The sequence below is a fragment of the Dipteris shenzhenensis genome, chromosome 31 (assembly GCF_047967505.1).
Source record: "Dipteris shenzhenensis isolate YYH24624 ecotype China chromosome 31, Dip_SZ_1.0, whole genome shotgun sequence".
NCBI lineage: Eukaryota > Viridiplantae > Streptophyta > Polypodiopsida > Gleicheniales > Dipteridaceae > Dipteris > Dipteris shenzhenensis.
In genome coordinates, this window is record NC_141626.1 from 28,122,270 (window position 1) to 28,139,340 (window position 17,071).

General features: G+C 44.3%; 1 protein-coding gene across 4 annotated transcripts in view; it reads left to right on the forward strand.

Moving 5' to 3' along the window:
• The window catches only part of LOC147881293 (putative cyclic nucleotide-gated ion channel 20, chloroplastic), a 229,693-nt gene that overhangs the window by 145,920 nt on the left and 66,702 nt on the right, over positions 1–17,071 (forward strand). For all 4 annotated transcript variants that reach the window (XR_015543997.1, XM_087402227.1, XM_087402228.1 and 1 more), the window contains exons 6-7: positions 12,339–12,617; positions 12,899–13,044. Coding sequence is in view for 3 of the 4 variants with exons in the window: in XM_087402227.1 (XP_087258353.1) it covers positions 12,339–12,617; positions 12,899–13,044 (425 nt within the window). In the remaining variant the exon portion in view is untranslated. The remainder of the gene's footprint in view (positions 1–12,338; positions 12,618–12,898; positions 13,045–17,071) is intronic.

Genomic DNA, 17,071 nt, shown 5'->3' on the forward strand with positions numbered 1-17,071 from the left:
CCAAACAAAGAAAAGATGAAACTCCGGTCTAGATGGATGAAACCCAAATAGCTAGAAGAACTTCCCAAACGGAACAGATGGGAATCTCGCTCGCAGGCACTCTCTCTCTCGCACACTTTTTTTTGGTGAAATCTTTGATTGATTATATTATATGAGTAGCAACCTCAAAACAAGGTGCTACAATTACATCAACTGAAAATTTCAGTATATGCCAAAAAGACCTCATGATCTATGCAGCGGGTCTGCAAGCAATCAAAGAAAGATTGCTGCAGAGAACGCCTAAAAAAGCCAAACAGAGAGAAAGTAGGATCACCAAAGACTTTACAATTCCTATATGTCCATAAAGTCCATAGTGCCCAGTAGCGAACCCAAACGAAGAAAAGATGAAAATCTGGTATGGATGGATGAAACCCAAATAGCTAGAAGAACTTTCCAAACGGAACAGATGGGAATCTCGCTCGCAGGCGCTGTCAAAGCAGATAAAAAAACTCACGAGAGCACGGACAATGCCAAAACAAATAAGGCAAAGTCTTCGAAAAAGCAGAACATCTGAGGTAAAGTGCAGGAGAACGGAACTTATGGGAATCTCGCTCGCAGGCATTGTCGAAGCAGATAAAAATACTCACAAGAGCACGGACAATGCCAAAACAAGTAAGGCAAAGTCTTCGAAAAAGCAGAACATCTGAGGCAAAGTGCAGGAGCAATGTGTCGATGAGCTAATAGTTGTCCAGATGGAAACACTTTCAAAAGAACTCGCCAAAAGAAAACCTGTTGCCAAAGCGGTACTTTATAGGCCGAAAGTTGCTCTAATCTTTTGCTCCACCACTTGGCTGGGTGATGCATTCGCCAAACAGAATCACCTCTCTCTGAAACCCAAGGTTGAGGCAAAAGGATTTTATACAATGCAGGTACAGTAATCTGAGATAGCCTCAAAGCACGAGAAGAGGACCCTGGAGAAGTCAAAGTCCAATCTTCCAACCGGTCCTGGAGTTCCAAAGGAGGAATCGGAACAAAAGGCGAAAGCATAGAAGTAATTTGTCGCCACAAAGGATGATAATGAGAGCCCAATTTATATGTAGTGGCTGCTAGAGAAAAGGGAGCACAGTACCGGCATCATCTATAACATCAGCAACCGAGGTGATGCCTTTAAACGAGACAAAGTAGGAACGTTGAGGTTTTGGTAAAGCCAAGGGAGGCTGAAAGACTTTCGACCAGTGAATGCTTTCAGCTCTCAAAGAATTCCCGAGCAACAAAGATTGGCGTTCATTCCATTCTAGATGAGAAAGAACATGCTTCCAGTCAAGAAGCAAGCGGGAGACAAAAGGGCAGCCAGGCAAAGTGCCATCAGTGCAGCCAAAAAAGAAATCCCATTGATCGAGTTGCCAATGACCAAACGCAGAAATACTGATATGAGTGACCAGAGTCCTAATCATAAGAGCCCAAGGCTGATCACCTTGTAGAAATTGCAGCAACATTTTTCCCTTGTGGGCAAGAATATGCACATGAATATCCGTGATGTTCAATCCACCATGCATCTTGGGAGAACAAATGTGATGCATCGAAAGCAACCTGAGACTTTTTCTGCCATGTTTGGATCGCCAGAGGATTTCCATAAAGACATACATGAAAGATGTAAGATCTGCCTTAGTGAACATGATCAATGGCAGGTAAAATTGAATATATGCCACAAGGATGGACTGCGCTATTCGAAGATGAACGTGCAAAGGCCAGGTTGCCAGTTTCCAATACTCAAGCTTTTTCCGAAGCTTAGCCAAAACTCAATCAGTTTCTTGTCGGCAAGTGAGTTCCCACCCCAAAGGGTAACCAAGATGACGAACAAACTGAGTGGGTGGAATGATATCCCCGGGCCATAATAGACTATGCCAGTCTTTGGAATGCAAAGGGAGGAGCTTAGAATTTTGAAAATTAACATGAAGACCAGCTGCCAAACCATAAACAGAGAGGGCCTACATCAAGGCACCAAGATCATGGGGCGTAGAATCATCAGCATAAGCTTGAGCAACCATGCTGCAATTAGCATCCAATTCCAAGCCATGAAGTGATCCTGTAGCCACAAGATGATCAATATATTGCAGCATAGGATGAGTAGCAATGGCATACAGTAAAGCACTGAGAGGGCATCCCTGGCGGACCGAACAACGAAGAGTACACTCATCAGAGATATCCCCAGAAAGAATGCAAGCCGTATTGCTGTCTTTGTAAAGCCAGTAAATAACTTGCTGCATTTTTGGTCCAAACCCCAAAGCTCGCATAGTTTGCGAGATGAAATCCCATTGAATTGTGTCAAAGGCTTTTGCAATATCTACCTACAAGGGTAGAACATCCTGCTACGTGTATTTGGCATATTCAATCCCAATATAAGCATTGGCAATGTTATCTGTGATATGGCGACGTGGAACAAAGCCATATTGGGAGGGATGCAACCCATCATGCAAATAACCTTTAAACCGATCAACCACCATTTTGGCAATGATCTTGTAAATGACTGGCATGAGCGTGATTGGCCTCCAATCACCAAGTGAATCACATAGCTGCTTCTTTGGAATCAGCTTGAGAAGACCCTTTTTCCATGACATAGGCATCTGTTGATTTTGCCATGCTGTATTTACCATTTGCAGCAATGTGAATTTAAGAAGATCCCAGAAGAGTTCCTGCTGTCCCCTTTTGAAACAACAGTTGGATTTGAAATAGCAGGTCGAGGAGGACAGTCAGGTCACATCACTGTTCATCAAGTTTCCTGATCTTCCTCAAGTTTACCATCGACTTCTTGCTACTATCGGAGCCACTTTCAGAGTGGTCACTGAGATTCCCCCCCTTCCTAGCATGCCTTCTTCCTCGGCAGAGGTAGTCCGAGCGGACGGCGTGCCTCGAGTTAAGGTCATTGTCTCTGACCCTAACATCTTAGATGAGCACATCATAATTCAGCGTCCAGATGGCTCTCTCTTTCGACAGAGAATCGAGATTGCAAATAGACAGGATCAGTGAAGGATTTGCAGGACCCTTGGGTACTTTGCTAGAGATTGCCCAAGGAAGAGAAAAAGACCCAAGAGGTCTTTTGGTGCGGCTCCTTCATGTACTACCCCGTCTACACCTCCCCTGTGGCTTGTACCACGCACTCTAGGACTACCAAGAGCAGCAGGGTGCCCTGCTTCGCGCACCCCAGGACCACCAGGGGCAGCAGGGCACCCAAAGCCTGTAGCACTCCCAGTACCACATGGGAGAGCGGTCAGAGTGGCTCCTTTACCTCAGGAGGAGACCCTTGATCCGGTTCAGACAGATGCCATCCAGACTCCAGAGGTGGATGCTGTTGCAGCCCCAGATACTACAGCTCCACATCAGGAGGGGACTTCAGATGCACCAGCCCCAGTCTTTTGATCACGAGGGGGCTACCGATACTTCTCCCCCTCAGACTGTTCATGCCACGGCTGAGGGAGTGTTTGCACAGATAAGGACTACAGATCCTTCTTCAGCCCAGCCACAGGCCTCCTCAGCTCCCAGCTCCAGATCTGTTGATAGAGGCCTGGCAGGTCCTTCTCCTCCTTCCTCCACGAGTGCAGGTCTTCTTCGCACTCCTCGGCCAAACTCGCTTCTCAGGAACTCTTTTTTGACACTGGCTGATTCGGCGACTTTTATGGATGATGATGAGTTTGTGCCCTCCACCTTAGGAGTCCTGGTCATTGGAATTCCTTTTGACAAGGCCTCCTCCTCAGCCGATGTAGGGATCCTTTCACCTGTTGAGTTTCCTGCCCTCAGCAGGAGTGTTTTGGCCCAGGAAAAGTTGGTCTCCTCTACTAGGTCGGGTAAGCCTTTCCATCCAGCATCCTTCTGTCGATGAGGATAGTCAGCTAGAACATACAGGGCCTAGGCGGAGTTCCACACCGTCGCTGTAGGCGGCTGATCCGGAATCAGCTTCATCTAGGTGTCATTGGAGGTGCTATTGATATCCTTTTTATCTTGGAATACAAGTTGGATGCCAGTGATTGCTCTAAGTCTGGCAAGCTGCTTTCTGGTCGTACTTTTTGGTCGCCTACCTTGGGCACCAGGGGAGGCACTTCTATTTCACTTTCGCAGTCGGTTCTCCCCTTGGTTGTTGGACACGGAGTCATTATTCCCTCTAGAGCTCAGTGGATTATTCTCTTGATTGGAGGGTGTAAGGTTGGTTTCCTTAACTTGTATGCCTCCAACATTAGAGGGGAACGTGTCTTTATGTGGAAGGATTTGCTCTCTTGGGCCCCCATTGTAGATTCATGGGTGATTGGAGGTGACTTTAACATGGTTGAGTTACCGTCAGACAAAAAAGGGGGTAGAGAAGGAGGACTTCACTCTTCAGAGAGAGCAGCTTGGGATGCCTTTCTTTTTCACTACTGTGGCAGAGATACTTGGTTGGACGATGCCTTTCTTATTTAGCCACAGTCCTTCCTGTTCTCTTGGTTGAACAGGAGGCAGGAGATGTCTATTCATGCATGTATTGACAGATTCTATGTAGATGATTGGGCACTTGAGAGAGGTGGATCGGTATGCATTGCTGCTGGGATTTCCACTTCAGATCACTTTCCTGTTGTGCTGGCTATCTCAGAGCCTCACTTGAGAGGCCGATCTGCCAGCATCAGGATTCCAGATGCCTTGTACATTGAGGAGGACCTTACAGAGGGAGCCCTGTAGATATGGGTTTTCTCATGTCTAGGGTGGGCAGCCATTGCCATCACAGGTAGCTACTGTCCTTTTTGGTATTAGCGACTTCTACCTCTCAGTTGCTTGTACCAGGAGACGAGATATTCTCAGACGTGAGATTGGTGTTCGCCAACAGTTGGCAGCTTTGCAGAGGGAAGAGCAGAAACGGCCTTCAGATGCTTGGATTCAGGAGCGCCTTGCTGTAGCAAGGGCTCATCAGTAGGTATTGCTTGATCAGAGAGCAATTGATCAGAGAGCAGAGTATGCCTTTCATGCATGGGAGTCCTTTTGGATTCAGATGGGTGGCAAGGGCAATAAACACTTTTTCTCTACTCTTGGCCCTAGACATAGTAGAGAGAGTGTATCCCAACTGATTGACTCACATGGGGTTTTACAGACAGATCCTGATGACGTCTTGCGCATAGCTTCAGATTTTTATGCCGCCCTTCTTACTGGTGATCTTGAGACACGGGATAGAGAGGATGCTAGACAGGTTATTTGGCAGAGCATCCATTTGTTGGTGAAACCGGATATGCATGTTTTGCTTGATGCATCTTTCACCAACACAGAGTTCAGGACTGCACTTTCAGCCCTTCACAAGGGCAAGTGCCCAGGTTTGGATGGCCTTACCCCCTATTTTTTCATTGCATTCTAGGATATGATTGGAGACTACATTACTTCAGTCCTGCAGGGTAGTTCGGACTCTGGTGAGATGCCCGGGTCGCTGACAGAAGGTCTCATCCACCTTATCTCGAAAGGAGGTTGCAGCAATCTAGTGTCCCAGTGGAGGCCTATCACACTTCTAGGGACTTGTTCCAAAATTCTGGCCAAGGCAATCAGCCTCTGATTGCAGCCCCTTCTCCTAGATCTTATTCATGACACTCAGACGGGATTTGTGCATGGCAGAAGCATTTTTTATAACATTTTCTCTTTTCTGGGAAGCCTTAGAGTGGGCCATGCAGAGTGGCCAAAATCTAGCCATTCTACTTTTGGATTTTGAGAAAGCTTATGACAGAGTAGATTGGGGTTTTTTGCAGGGCACCCTTCTATGTTTTGGCTTTACTGTGTTGTATCAGAGTTACTTGACAGTGAGTTTGCAGATGCCACAGTAGTTTACTTGGATGCCACTCCACATACGCTCACTTCTTTTAGGACAGCATTGGATTTATTTTGCTTGGCGGCGGGGGCGCAAATAAAATGTCATAAATCCAATGGCTGTTGGATCAGTGATGAGGACACTCCAGTTTGGGGGCTTGACATAGGATTCACTTGGGTTCAAAGGGGTGTGCTTGTTAGGTATTTGGGCTGCCAGGTCGGCTTGGATATTTCTTCCACGTAGTAGTTTTCTCCCGTGTTGAATAGCATGAGGAAAAAGCTCCTTTTTTGGAGCTCAGCCAAGCTGGATCTTGCCTCTAGAGTTGTGGTGGTCAACTAGGCTCTCTTGGCCACGGCCTGGTTTGTTTGTTCTTGCTGGTGCTATTCTAGGGACTGCATCACTCAGCTCAGGAGACCGATTAAAAATTTTTTTTGGAGTGGGCTTGATGGCGCAGCAGATACCTTAGCCAGGGTGGCTTGGGAGACCCTCATTCTCCCTACATAGGAAGGGGCTCTCAATATTATTGATTCAGATTTACAGTCCAGAGCTTTACTATGCAAGATGGTTGTGCGGGCACTTATGCCAGGGCAGGAACCGTGGAAGGCCTTTCTTATTAGCAACATACAGAGGTGCACACCTTATTTAGGAGGAGACTGGATGAGCAGTATTAGGTGGATCTTCACCACAGGACGCCTTAGATCACCTTCGTCCTCTGTCATGGTTGCCATTCTGAAAGCATGGGCCAGTTTCAGGAGCACTCTTCGGAGGATTCCTCCTTCCTCTCGTGAAGAGATTGATAGGCAACCCATCATGTGGAATGACAATATCATGGTAGACCACTTGGTGCCTCACTCTACATGCAGTGGTCCAGGTGGGAGAGGGGATCTGCATCGTCTATGGGTTCTTGGAAAGCTTTCCGGAGGATTCCAGAGGAGACCAAGTCTCAATTGACAGGACATCTCAGAGGGAGTGCAGGGAGGATCTTGCAAATTGAGGCAGCCCTTCCAGAGGAGTAGGTAGACACAGATGATATGCCACTCACTTGCTCCACTTGGGTAGGTACTTTTACGAGAGGCAGTGTTCCGCTTCAGGTTTTGGCCTTTCGAGATACACAGGAGGATGGTTTAGTTTTTACTGTGCAGGATGGTGGCAGATTTCTCAGATCCACAGAGTACATCTTGCTTGAGTTTGCTTTTCAGCCTATCAGGGTTGTAGGTCTTTTGGTGCAGGGATCAGATTCAGAGTGGTTCCTCGACCCAGACCCCCGGCTACTCTCCACTGGGTCTTGGAGGCTTTGGCTCTAGGGGGGAGTTCCCGTTAGGTATTTGCAGTGGGACCCTGGAGAGTGGGAGTGGATTGACGCAGGGCATCGAGAGAAGAGCATCCTCTTCTTTCGTTACACGGTCAGTAATGCGAGGAGATTTCATCTCAGTAGTAGAGGTTGGAGACCTTCCAGAGTTCCTCATTGGGAGATATTTGATATCACTGTGGATCTGTAGAGGTGCTTCTGGAGGAGACTCTTGAAATCCCACAGGAATAGAAAGATCACTCTCTTCTTTTGGCTTTCTATCCATGGTGGAATTGCAGTGAACCTTTGGAGATCCAGGTTCGGAGCCGACCCTACTTGCCCTCGTGGCCTCTCTGCTTTGGAGACTATTCAGCATTGTTTATGGGATTGCAGATAGGCGAGGTTGATTTGGATGGGGGTAGCCAGGATTTTCAGTCACTTTGCCCACTCCTCATTCTTTATGACATGGGGCTCAGTGGCTTGGCTTTCTCTTACAGGGCTTCAGGTATTCTATGAGAGATTTGACTCCTCTCGGGCCATTTTGGTTCGACGTCATCAGATTGAGTCCTGCTCGTTGGATGTGGTACCACACCTTCCTTTTATAGATGTACATGCCTCTGTGGATACTTCTTGGGAGGTTTTAGCGAGCATAGCATGCTGGCATATCTAGAGAGCTAGATGCACAGAGGCTATGGAGGTTACTCAGAGATGACCAATGTATTGTGCTGAATATTTAGCATATTCCATTGCAATGAGAGTATTGGAGATATTATCATGTATATTCCTTCTTAGAACAAAACCATATTGCCTGGGATGAAGACCATCATAAAGAATATCCTTTATCCGGTTAACCAACATTTTGTCAATAAGTTTACATATAACAGGCATCAAAGTGATGGGACTCCCGTCAGCCATAGTCTCACATAGGAGTTTTTTGGGCACAAGCTTGACCAGACCATGCTTCCAAGCTGAAGGAAGATGTTGATGTTGCCAGGCTACATTAATGAGCTTCAAGATTGGACCCTTAAATTCAGCCCAGAAGGCTACAAAAAGTTCAACCATCAAACCATCTCAGCCAAGGGATTTATGTTTACCCAAATGTTTGAGAGCATCATCCAATTCAATATCTGAAAAAGACACTTCTAGCAATGAAGCTTTTGGCAAAGAAACAATAGAAGAGACAAGATCAATGAATTTGCTCCAAGCCAATTCAACTTGAGGAGTAGAAGAAGATGGCTGAGAAAAAAGCAGCTGAAAATGATCCAGACATTGTTTTTCTAGCTGAGATAAAGTTTGGGTCCAAATACCATCTGATTTTCTGACTCTCATGATAGACTGACTTTGTCTATATGCATGTAAATTCCGAAAAAAAGATTTTGAGGAACAGCCGTTATCTAGCAAAGGCTTAACTCTAGCCCTTGTCTGCCATTTGGAAAGCTTGTGTTTATCATTAGCATGAATTATGGAAGAAGCACAAGACAATGAACCCTGTTCAGAAGTAGAAAGGGACCTTTGATGGCTAATCTGTACCAAGGACTGCTTTTGTGATTTTGCCCACTGGATATGATGCCTGGTTTCTGCCATGTAGCATCTTCCATATTCCTTAATGACATTTTGGATGCGATGCACAAAAGAGTTCCAGGCAAAGTCAATGTCCTCCCAAGCATGTGATAACAATGGCCTGCAAGCCAATCAAATCATCTGTTGGAATTTTTCATGAGAAAGATATAATTGATTGACCTGTAAGTGTCTGACTGAAGAGAGCTGCATATCATCCAGAGGCATACCAAATGAAAAGTTCAGCCAAAGAGGAGTGTGATCAGACAGTTGTTGAGAATAATCAGTCCACATTTGACATGTATAATCATCATATTGCTGAGCATGAATAAGATACAAACTGTCAAGCCTGGCCCAATACTCTGTAAAAGCATTATGATGATATGTAAAGCCCAAAACTGAAGGGTGAGTTGCTGTCCATAAATCTGCGGTACAGAGTGATGAAATCCTATGTTCCCATTGCTGAATTTTAGAGGTAAGCATATGGGATTTATGAGTGGTATTGTCCAGAGTCCAAGACTCAAACAAATGATTCCCTATAAAGCATTGAGTAGTGGAGTCTGAGTAAAGCCAATATATGACATTAACTAGCTTTGGCCCAAAACCAAGTCTAGACATGATTTGAGAGACATAATCCCATTGTACGGTATCAAATGCCTTTGCCACATCCACCTGCATGCCCAAAACATCTTGAGCTGAATATTTAGCATATTCCATTGCGATGAGAGTATTGGAGATATTATCATGTATATTCCTTCTTGGAACAAAACCATATTGCCTGGGATGAAGTCCATCATGAAGAATATCCTTTATCCGATGAACCAACTTTTTAGCAATAAGTTTATATATAACAGGAATCAAAGTGATGGGCCTCCAGTCAGCCATAGTCTCACATAGGAGTTTTTTAGGCACAAGCTTGACCAGACCATGCTTCCAAGCTGAAGGAAGATGTTGATGCTACCAGGCTACATTAATGAGCTTTAAGATTGGACCCTTTAATTCAGCCCAGAAGGCTACAAAAAACTCAATCGTCAAACCATCCCAGCAAGGGGATTTATGTTTACCCAAATGTTTGAGAGCTTCATCCAATTCAATATCTGAAAAAGACACTTCCAGCAATGAAGCTTTTGGCAAAGAAACAATAGGAGAAACAAGATCAATACATTTGCTCTGAGCCAATCCAACCTGAGAAGTAGAAGAAGATGGCTGAGAAAAAAGCAGTTGAAAATGATCCAGACATTGTTTTTCTAGTTGAGATAAAGTCTGGGTCCAATTACCATCTGATTTTCTGACTCTCATGATAGATTGACTTTGTCTATATGCATGTAAATTCCGAAAGAAAGATTTTGAGGAACAGCCCTTATGTAGCATAGGCTTAACTCTAGCCCTTGTCTGCCATTTGGAAAGCTTGTGTTTATCATTAGCATGAATTATGGAAGAAGCACAAGACAAGGAACTCTGCTCAGAAGCAAAAAGGGACCTTTGATGGCTAATTTGTACCAAGGACTGCTTGTATGATTTTGCCCACTGGATATGATGCCTGGTTTCTACCATGTACCATCTTCCATATTCCTTGATGACATTTTGAATACGATGTACAAAAGAGGTCCAAGCAAAGTCAATATCCTCCTGAGCATGAGATAACAATGGCCTGCAAGTCAATCTAATCATTTGCTGGAATTTTTTATCAGAAAGATATAATTGATTGACCTGTAAGTGTCTGACTGAAGAGAGCTGCATGTCATCCAGAGGCATGCCAAATGAAAAGTTCAGCCAAAGTGGAGTGTGATCAGATAGTTGTTGAGAATAGTCAGTCCACATTTGACATGTATAATCATTATATTGCTGAGCATGAATAAGATACAATCTATCAAGCTTGGCCCAATATTTTGTAAAAGCATTATGATGATATGTAAATCCCAAAACTGAAGGGTGAGTTGCTGTACATAAATCTGCGGTACGAAGTGATGAAATCATATGTTCCCATTGCTGAATTTCAGACGGCAGCATATGGGATTTATGTGTGGTATTGTCCTTCTAGTTAGGAGAATTATTGAAATCACCACAAAGTATAGCATTTGTGGGCCAAGGATATTGCTTTATGGAGTCCCACATTCGAGCTCTAGAAGCTGAAGTTTGAGAGGCATACAAGGAACCAATCACACACACAAACACTTTTTTTTTTTTTTGTGGTTAAAAATCTTTTGCATTATATTACAGAGTCATTATCCCAAAAAAAATGGGAAGTGCCCAAATACATCAAGAGAAGATCTCATTATATGACGAGTATACAACATAGTCTATGTATTGAGTTTGCAGACAACCATAAAAGGATTGTTGCAAAGAGTGGTTGAAAAAAGAGAAAAGTGAAAAAGTTGAATTACCAAAGACTCTATGATTTCTGTCCTTTCATAGAGTCAAGAGTGCCCAATAGTGAACACACACATACACACACCTTTTTTTTTTTTTGGGAGGGGGTAAAAGAACCTTTCATTAAGAAAAATGTACATGCATAGTTGTCTCAAAGCGAGACAACTACTACTCATATGCTAAAAAAACTGAAAAGAAAGCATATTGTAGCTGCTCTAGTAAAAGAACAGCTAGTACAAGAAAACTAAAAATAGTGAAAGAACACTTGTAGCTGGGCCATAGGAAGATCTCCCATGAAATGCGCATCTTGCATGGAGTGAAGCAGGTAGGAACGGAAGAAATGATAAACATCCATAGTGGATTGTCCATAGAACCGAGAGTTATAGGCATAATATAAAGATCGAGAGCCCAATAACGACACCAACTGAAAATTTGAAACAACCAAAACTGTCTGCCAAAAGCAATGCTAGAAATCGGACACGAAGATATTGGGAAGAAAATCACGAGAAACCGGGCAAGTCCAGAGCGGATGGAGGACTGTCTCCCTCGGATGTGAGCAAGATGGACAATGTGAAGAAGTAATGCACCTGGCAGCCAAGAAAGAACACACTGCCGTAAGAAAAGCCTCTATCTGAGCGGGAGCTGAGCGGAAGCTTACTGTTCCAAATACCGCCAAGACAAACCTTCCACCAAGCAAGTCGCTTGTCTAGATGCCGGATAGAAAGACCAGGAAATTTTCAATGGAAAAATGATAGATTGCAGGAATTCCCTTGAAGACGGCTTTTTTTTTGTGTGTTTTGAGGCTAAGTCAGAGATTTTGGTACAGTCCTATGCCCTGATATGTGCACTGTTGCATGAGATAGTCAGAGACACTGATGCAGTGACTAAAAACCATTGTAAACTCAACAGTTCGAGTGCATGCTAGAGGCTCATGAGGAGGTATGGCCATGAATTTGGACATGACTTGGGTGCCCGAAGTATGAACAATGCCTTGGCCTGTTGTCACATGTAAATGTATGATGTGAAACAGGCATCACCTGCTTTGTAGATGCTCACAAAGTTGTTGTATTTGACTATCAGCAGACGTCTTTAAGGTTGTTTGTCCTGTTTTTTAGGATTGTGTAGGTCACTTTATACGGCATAGGCATGCTAGACCTTGATGTGCCTTATTCTCCCCCAATCTTTTTGTTGATTGGAGAGGCAGTGGACACCACAGTCTGGTGCAGCCAAGGCAGGACTGATATGGTGAAGTTTTTTTAGTTAATTCAGTACTTCTACAATAAGTACTCATAATCCAAGGAATGCTAAGCTGTGTGTTAATTGACTGTTTTGCAGAGGGTAAATCAGTGCCTCCATGATGCTTGTGTAAATGCAACTGCAGCAGGGTGTGATGGAAGGTTTCTAGATTGTGGGGAAGGTGGAAATGTTACTGACAGGATGACAAGGATAAATGCCAATCTTTGGGACAGCTGGCTAAACAACACCAACGCGAGTTCCTGCCTTTCCCAAACTTCCTCTTCATTCACATATGGAATTTATGCGTCTGCCATAAATGTGACATTTGAAACAACCTTTGTGCCAAAATATATTTATTCGCTATTCTGGGGCTTCCAGGTATAATAAATCTGCCTTTTGTTTGCATAATTTAACTTAACTTTTCGTTTTAAATCTTTCTGTAAGTGGTTGAGAGGTCTGCGAGTACAGAATTGCCACATATTGTGCAATATGACTAACAGATATGACTTCTTTTTAGAAGATAAAGAGAAGGTGCTTTATTGCCTTTCTGAGTCTAAATCCCTCATCCATCTGAAATGGTGGTGTATTGAATACATACTGCATACAGAATTGAAATCTCATTTAGAACTCAATCCCTGTACTTGGTTCTTTTTTTGCAGCAAATCAGTACTTTAGCAGGAAACCAAGTCCCCAGTTTGTTTGCAGGAGAAGTGCTATTTTTACTGGGCATCATGTTTTTGGGTCTTTTGCTAACTGTACTGCTCATTGGGAACATGCAGAACTTTTTGTTGTCCTTAAGCCGCAGGTAACTTGTTTCTCTTCTTGGCTAATCTGCCAAATTATTCAAAAGCCGTTAGAATGTCAGTGAATTTGGCAGATTTCATATCTTACATGTAATTTTGTTACGGGAAGGAAACTCATTAGTGAAATCTGATTTCTATCCCTAGAACCATGCTCGATTTGTGCTTTTATGGAAGTCTTTTCGATGGATTTACTGATCTGTTTTAACGTTAGGCCTTTAACTTGATCATCTGCAGTGCTCCAAATGTCTTCTCACAGTCAATTTCTACAAAGCTAATTAAAGAAAGAATTTACAATCTTCCACTGCAAGTCAATGAGGAGGTTTGAAAAGATGTAGACTTTCTAAGCACATGCTCTAGCAATAGCAAACACCACCATATCATAAATCCTTAAACGGTGTTGTTGCGAACTCAAGCCTGCCTAAACTTTTTCCAGGATTAGGGTTGGTCACCTCCCCACCTGTAAGCCCTCAAGTGAAGAGAGCATGGGGGAGAGAGACCTAGGGTTACAATTGTCACATGGGCATCTGATTGGATGCCATGTGGGTAACATACCAAGAGAGAAGAAACAAAGAAACATGGGGCTGCCACATGGGCAGCACATGGGCTGCCATGTGGGCTGCAGCTCAAAGAGTTACCTGGCAGTTGGAAGGCTCCATGGTGGGCTGAAGGATTGTGGGTCTGCCACGTGGCCATCAGAGCTTGCCTATAGAAAGATTGCGTAGGATATCTGGCCTGGAACAGCACTGCATCAGCATGGAACAGACCCCGGGCAGGTGGCGTCATTGTACGATCAGTACGGAGGTGACACATGGCTGTAGACGACTAGCAGGGGCCGGAACAGGAGATGGAATCCGCAGATCAGGGTGGCACAGCATAGGCGACAGGAATGGGGCTGGAAATGACTCCAAGAAGAGCCTGAAATAGGGCAGGCTTGTCTGGGCCAGTGGCAGCCTGTCACGTGGCCAGGCAGCACCTGCAAATGCTTGGTTTTGTGGGCCATCCAGGTCATCAATTAGGGCTGACTGGGTCGGCTGTAAGCACTCCTGGGTCGGCCAATTTGACCTAGGGGGCGGCTGGTTTTGAGGGCCCTTGGGACCTATACATATAAGGAGGACCATTTATGCTCATTTTGACATCACTTGGAGCAGCCAACCAAGAGCAGAAAGGAGCAGCAGGTAGGACTTTCTTGGGCCTATATTCAGGAGGTGAAGAAGACCTAGAAGAAGCTGCAGACTTAGCTCAAGAGGTGCTGCCCATGTAGGCTGATTACTGGGGCCAGCAAAGTGGAAGGATCACTGGAAAAAGAGTCTACATAAGCTCAGAGGGGCTCAAAGATCTATAGGTGCCAGTCAGATAGTAAGGAGGATTTTTGGTAAGATCGGAGGACCACGGTTTGGTAGGACTCCGCATCCCTTTTGTGTTGTCTAATTTGAAGGTGTTCCTGTGCTGGAATGTGTAACCCCTCTTCTTTGTAGTAATATATTACAATTTATTTTAGTTTATCCAAAGAGGGTGTTCTTGTGTGGGAGCGTGTAACCCCTCTTCTTTATATAGTCTAGAGGAAGAGGGCGAACCTTGTGTAACCCCTCTTCTTATCTCGCATCTCTAACTTGTTTGAGAATCTGTATCTTCTCTCCTATGGTGTTGACATGAAGGTGAACATGAGATCTCTTCTTGATATTGCTTGTGTATCTCAACAATATTTGTTGGGTGGGGGGAGCAATGGAACTGAATTGGAATGCAAGGAGGGAAACTACAGCTGAGGAAACCAAGAGTACTTGCAAATGGATCATGAAGAAAGTACAAGTGTGGCCGCTATATGGTTCTAAAATCAACTGTTGATCAAGGCTCGGACCAAATGTCCTATCTAGCTTACAAGGCCATACCAGGGCTAAGTGCTAACAAATCCCCCTCCATGGTATGGCTGAAGTATCCTGGAATCTATACCTGGAACCTATATCATGGTTACACATATTCGTCCCAAATGGATATAGCACCCATGATAGTACAAGGAGCTCAACATCACATATAAATGTTCCCAAATGTAAGGCATGGGTCGGGACCAAATGTCCTATCTAGCTTACAAGGCCATACCAGGGCTAAGTGCTAACAAATCCCCCTCCATGGTATGGCTGAAGTATCCTGGAATCTATACTTGGAACCTATATCATGGTTACACATATTCGTCCCAAATGGATATAGCACCCATGATGGTACAAGGAGCTCAACATCACATGATAAACGTTTCCAAATGTAAGGCATGTCAAAAAGCCTCAAACCTGGGTCGTGGTAGAGCCTTCGTGAAGAGATTTGTTAAGTTATCCTTCGTGGGAACGTAGGACAACATTGGCTGTGAAGGCTGCCTTGTACTAAGCTTGACAACTTGAAGTAGAAATTGTAGGTTGCTTCTTGCTGAACCAAGAAATGATGACGAGTCAAGCATGAAACAATTGCCACTGTGAGACACTTTCGTGTCATAACACTTGCCCAATCACTATCCGTGAATGCATGCAAATCCAGTGAAGGTTGATTACTAGAAGAGTCCCAAATGTTGTGTGGCCTTAAGTAACAGAAGAGCCGCTTGACTGCCTGCCAATGTGGTGTGCTGGGCTTGTGCATGTACTTGCTTAACAGTGAAAGGGCATACTACAAAAATCAGGCCGGGTATGACATAAGTAAATAAGGCAGCCCTTAGCTTGCTGGAGTGGCATCAAATGGGGCACTCCCATTTTTGGAGGAGAAACAAAAGCCAAGTTCAATGGAGTCCTTGAACTGGAAGTGCTGCAAGAGCTGTCCTATTCGGATTGACTCATCGTTGTGGCCCCCTCAACATTGGCAAACTAGATGCCCGAATAATAGTGGAACATGCCCATATCTGACATTGCAAATGATTTCTGCCTTGAAATCTGCAATTTTGTGTGTGTCGGGCCTAGTGATAAGCATGCCATCCATGTAAATAATTAACATCAGAAATTCTGATTCACTCTTCTGGACATAAAGAGTGGCCTTTGTAGGGCTGTTCTAAAATAGCAAAAAAGAATGTTTCTCAGCATATCATGCCGGAGGTGCCTACTTCAAACCATAGAGGACCTTTTTCACCGGCGTACCTGAGTTTCATAACCTGCAACCTTAAATCCTGGATGCTGAGTGACATAGACCTCTTCCAATAAATCCCCATGAACGAAAGTGGTCTTAATGTTCAGCTGGTGGAGCTCCCAATGCCTGTGAGATGCAAGAGCAATAACACACCAAATGGTCGTAATGCATGAAGTGGGAGCGAATGTCTCCTCAAAGTCAATGCCATGTTGTTGGACACAGCCTTTCGTACTAAGGCAGGGGCTTTGTAGTGGTCAACACTGCCATCTTCAATTTTTAGACCCAATTGTTGCCTATGGCAGGCTTGCCTGCTGGCATGTCACAAAACTCCTATGTGCCATTTGCATGAATGGAATCAAGTTCAGCTCTCATGGCATCCATCCATTCTTTGCTATCAAGTGCAATCCTTATGACTTTGAGGTTCCTCATTACAGGCAGTAGGAATCAAAGCAACATGAAGCAAATTGCCCTGCATTTGTTTTTGTGCACCTCTGGTGTGAGCATAAAATCGGCAAAGCTGACGCATGCATCTTCGAATTGTAGAGGCAGTTCACAACAAATGCCCACTCATCCAAAGCTAGGTTTGTTGCCTCATGAGAGTCATCAGGGGCAGTACGAGCATTTGTAACTGCAAGAACTAGCTGCTGTTTTTTCTTTTCCAAAGCAATGCGCTTTTGGGCTTTCTGCAATAATTACATTGCTTCTTCTCCCACTCGGATCGGCGGTGGCAAAGGCATGATCGGCATGAGTAGAAGAAGCCCTATCTTGACGACGCTGGATGAACAAAAAAGATAGATCCTGCCCTGCCTTTACAGCCAACCTCATCCACTATAAAAGATACTAGACAACACAATCACAAAGCAAAAGGACATTCACTCAAAATCTTCATCCCTACACACATCTACACTCAACACATCCTCTGGCCACATATCA